At 50.5% G+C, this 3,650-nt stretch overlaps 1 protein-coding gene across 1 annotated transcript; it reads right to left on the bottom strand.

Annotated features, from left to right (window-relative positions):
• Positions 1–346: 346 nt before the first annotated feature.
• Positions 347–3,510, bottom strand: LOC112457243 (the record flags this gene model as incomplete). Its single annotated transcript, XM_025020171.1, has 2 exons — positions 347–2,875; positions 2,941–3,510. Coding segments are annotated over 2 exons (3,099 nt in total), but the record flags the coding sequence as incomplete, so codon positions are not given.
• Positions 3,511–3,650: the final 140 nt, after the last annotated feature.

Below are 3,650 nucleotides of genomic sequence, written 5' to 3'. Positions count from 1 at the left end.
CGCCCCGCCGCTGCTTTTCTAACTCAGGATAGTGGGGGGAAGCGAGGGGCGCCACCACTCTCGCTCGGCGCGAGAGGGCGGGCCATTCCGAATTCCCCTTTAGGTCAATCGCGGTTATCTCTCAAAGCTATTTCCAGAGTTATATGCTGCCCTATTGACATCCGCTGAGCGATAAGCGCGAGCCAAAGCGAATCCTCGCGCAATTGTATCGTCAGTTTACTCAGAGGAAAAAAGGGCTGTTGACTGTTGTATATTCTTTATTGTTTAAAAAAATATAATCTTAATAACAAAAAAAAGGTCCTTTTCACGGCTGTATCTTGTAATGCCCCCACGGTGTGTGTCGTACGAGTCGGGAACGACGTATCGCTTGTCGTCGTACGGGCTGAGAGCGAGTTTCAACTCGGACACGGTGTGTACCTCGTGTGCAGTCGAACGAATACACGACTGACGCCTAAACTGCCCTATCGCGTCGTTCAGACAACACACGTAATCGTCGAACGTTATCGTTCTCGCGACCACGTTTCTCTTGATGCCCTTTATTTTCTTCGTGTCGCTCTTTTCCTCGACCCTCAAGGCGTACATTTTCGACCTCAGTCCAACGAATTCCGTCATCACCGCGCCGTCGTTCTCGTCCTTCATCAAACCGGGTATCTTCTTGTTGACGCGCGGCATGCGATACTTGTTGTCCTTGGGATAGCCGCTTGTGTCGAATCTCGCGATGTCGCGTTTCATATCCTCGTACGCGTCGTCGCACTCGAGAAAATATATGAGACTGTCGGTGTCCGTGTACATTATCTTACACCTTTCGCGATGCAGCGGCACCATGTAATCGTAATGAAAATCGTAGACGCGCGTCTTGGATATCTCGAGAATGCACATACCGACGTAGATGGGTTTGTACAACCTCACCTCGAGCCTGCGCAACTCGACGGCGATCAGATTCTCCGCGAAGACGGTTCGACTGTGAAAATTCGGTTTCGCGATTATCGCCTCCGCGCCGTATCTCCCATCCCAACGCGTCACGAGACGCACGTCTACGTGATCTCGTACGTTTTCCATGGTCTTGCCGAATACCGCATTGTTCATTAATTTGTACATTTCTTTCTCGAAATCGTTGCTGGCGCGAGCTCTGAATCCCGTATTAAGCTCTATGTATCCCCGAAGCCACGGAGATTGCGCGAATCGAAGCGCGCGGTGAATCTTCGTGATGCACAATCCGTATCGCACGCATTGCTGTAGATTACGGTAATGCAGCACGTAGCGCGATTTATCGCGCAGAGTGGCGAGGAGTTTATCGCACCGTTTTCCGGGAGACTTATCGCGCGTCGGGCAGAACGGAAGGTCAGCGTGAGCGTCGTGGAATTTATGCGGGTACGCAAGGTCGACCTCCAAGATGTAACCGATAGCGGAGTCCAACTTCACGGACATTACGTCGAGACTCTCCGCGTCGTCGACCCATTGAAAGTCCGCGTACGGCAACGGTTCGCACATCGCCCAACCGTACAGATTGTTCACGTCGAAGTACATGAGATACGTCGACGGTTGCGAAGAGTCGTGCGATCGCATATATTTGTTGTTGGCTCGCGCGTACCTGTTGGAGCATTGACTCAGACCGCCGCGGATACCGCGCTCCACGAACATTACCATGTCAATATCGGTGAGCAATTCGAATCGCACCCCCGTGTACTTCAGCATCGCGTCCCACGTGTATCCTGGTAGAGTGTAGTAATGCGCGGGATCCAGTCCGTAAGTGTCGATACAGGTGTCGCGAAAATTTTCGAAGATATCCGCTAGGAGAAGCACGTCCGTTTTGAGATACAGATCGCTGTACTCACCGAGATTTCTCACGCGAAAACAACCCCAGACGTTCCGCGCGTGCTCGTAATCGCTCTCGCTCGCGGTCTCGCCGGTCAACGAACTGTAAAAGTCCTCGCGCGGCGGTAATTCCGTCACCAGCAACTTATCGAAGCCGTCGACGTACTCGTACGGAAATACACCTTTACGTGTGAGCAGGTCGAAATCGCTTTCGCTTAGTTCTGAAAATTCCGAACGCATGATTTTCAGCTTGTCCTTATCGAGATACGACGCCAATTTCTCGAGACTGGTGCTGAGAAATTTAAACGAATCCACGAATCGCAATTTCGCGCAGTTTCCCCAGTTAACGCCTTCCCTTACATACTTCGTGAACAATATGTACAACTCTTTGGTGAGCGGTAATAAATCGATTCTACCCTCGAAGCTGTTGGCGATATCTTTGATAATAAAGTGGGCATCGTAACCGGACAGATTGTGAAAGAACACAGGAATAACGTACGAGTCTCTATAATTTAGGTTGCAACGCGGATGCGCGGGACCTCTGTAACGTCCGGTCAAGTGGCAGTGATTGCGCACGCGTTGACCGTCCTCCGATTTGAACGGTCTCTCGCATATGTGGCAGCTCGTCGCGCTCCAAAAATTTCGTGTCTCGTCCAACGTGAGCTCCGCCATGGTCACGTTCGTCATGAGTATCTCCTTCGCGCGATGCGCGATAACGTTGAGCTCGTTGACGAACCACGACACGCAGTCCTCGCCGCGACGAAATCTGTACCCGGGTCCAATCTCGTCGTACGGGCTGCACAGGTAGTATCCCACGCTAAACGCTCTGTGATGCTGATATGTGTATCTCTTGACGTTATCGTTGTCTATCTTTTCTTTCTCCAACACGCATTCCAGATCGGCGTAGACCACGAAGGGAAGTCGCTCCTTTCTACTGTGATCGCGAAAAAACAACCATTTGTCGTCGTCGTTCGGAAGAACGATGACGCAGTCGTTCATCTTTCCGCAATCGACGCTGTGAGCGGACAATTTCTCTCTCGAGTGAAAGTAGTGTAAGCATCTGAAAATAAAATATGTACAATTTTTTTTTATTCCACATACATTGCACTCTTTTTTTATACCTACCGATCGCATATGTACTTCATGTTCTTGCTCCTGTTTAATTGAGACCCCAACAATCGCGACAGATTCTTTATACACGCGAAATGACCGCCGTTCGAGTTGTTTCGTGAATCTGACAGATACAACAGATTGACATGTCTGTCCTTATCGTTGGTCAGCTGTAAAGGAACGATCTCGTCGTTGCGTCCCTTCCGCCAAGTGGTGAAAACGTTGACGGATATGTCGTTGAGTCGTTCGAACCTCGAAATTTGCCTCAGAGTCATAGGAAACTCGATCCCTTCCAAATTCAGCACCGTCGCGTAATAGGGATACGACCCGCATCGATCCACGTTCCGCAGAGCGGGATACAAAGCGGAGATTACCGCCCACGCGAAACACGCGTTGTCGTATGAATGCACGTTGATCACCGCTTTCTTTACCTTTATCCATTGCGGTATTTCAAACCAACATCCGGCGTGCATGGGATTGCACTTGTTCACGTTCACGATCAGGTTCAATATACGCGACAATGCCCAACCACTGTCGCGTTCCTGAAACTCATCCAGACCCGCCAGAGTGGCATCGATCACGTATCTGTCGTACCATTCTCGCAAATCAGCCGTAGGAAAGAGCTGACGATTTCCCGTGACGACGCTTTTCACGTCGGTTTTAACCCCCGCGACGAACTCGCCATTGAAAACTGTGTTGACCTTCAGGCACGCGTGTCTCTCGTG

The sequence above is a fragment of the Temnothorax curvispinosus genome, unplaced genomic scaffold, assembly GCF_003070985.1.
Source record: "Temnothorax curvispinosus isolate PA1 unplaced genomic scaffold, ASM307098v1 QBEX01007665.1, whole genome shotgun sequence".
NCBI lineage: Eukaryota > Metazoa > Arthropoda > Insecta > Hymenoptera > Formicidae > Temnothorax > Temnothorax curvispinosus.
The sequence above is the reverse complement of the archived record's forward strand: the minus strand, read 5'-3'. Positions and strand labels throughout refer to the sequence as shown.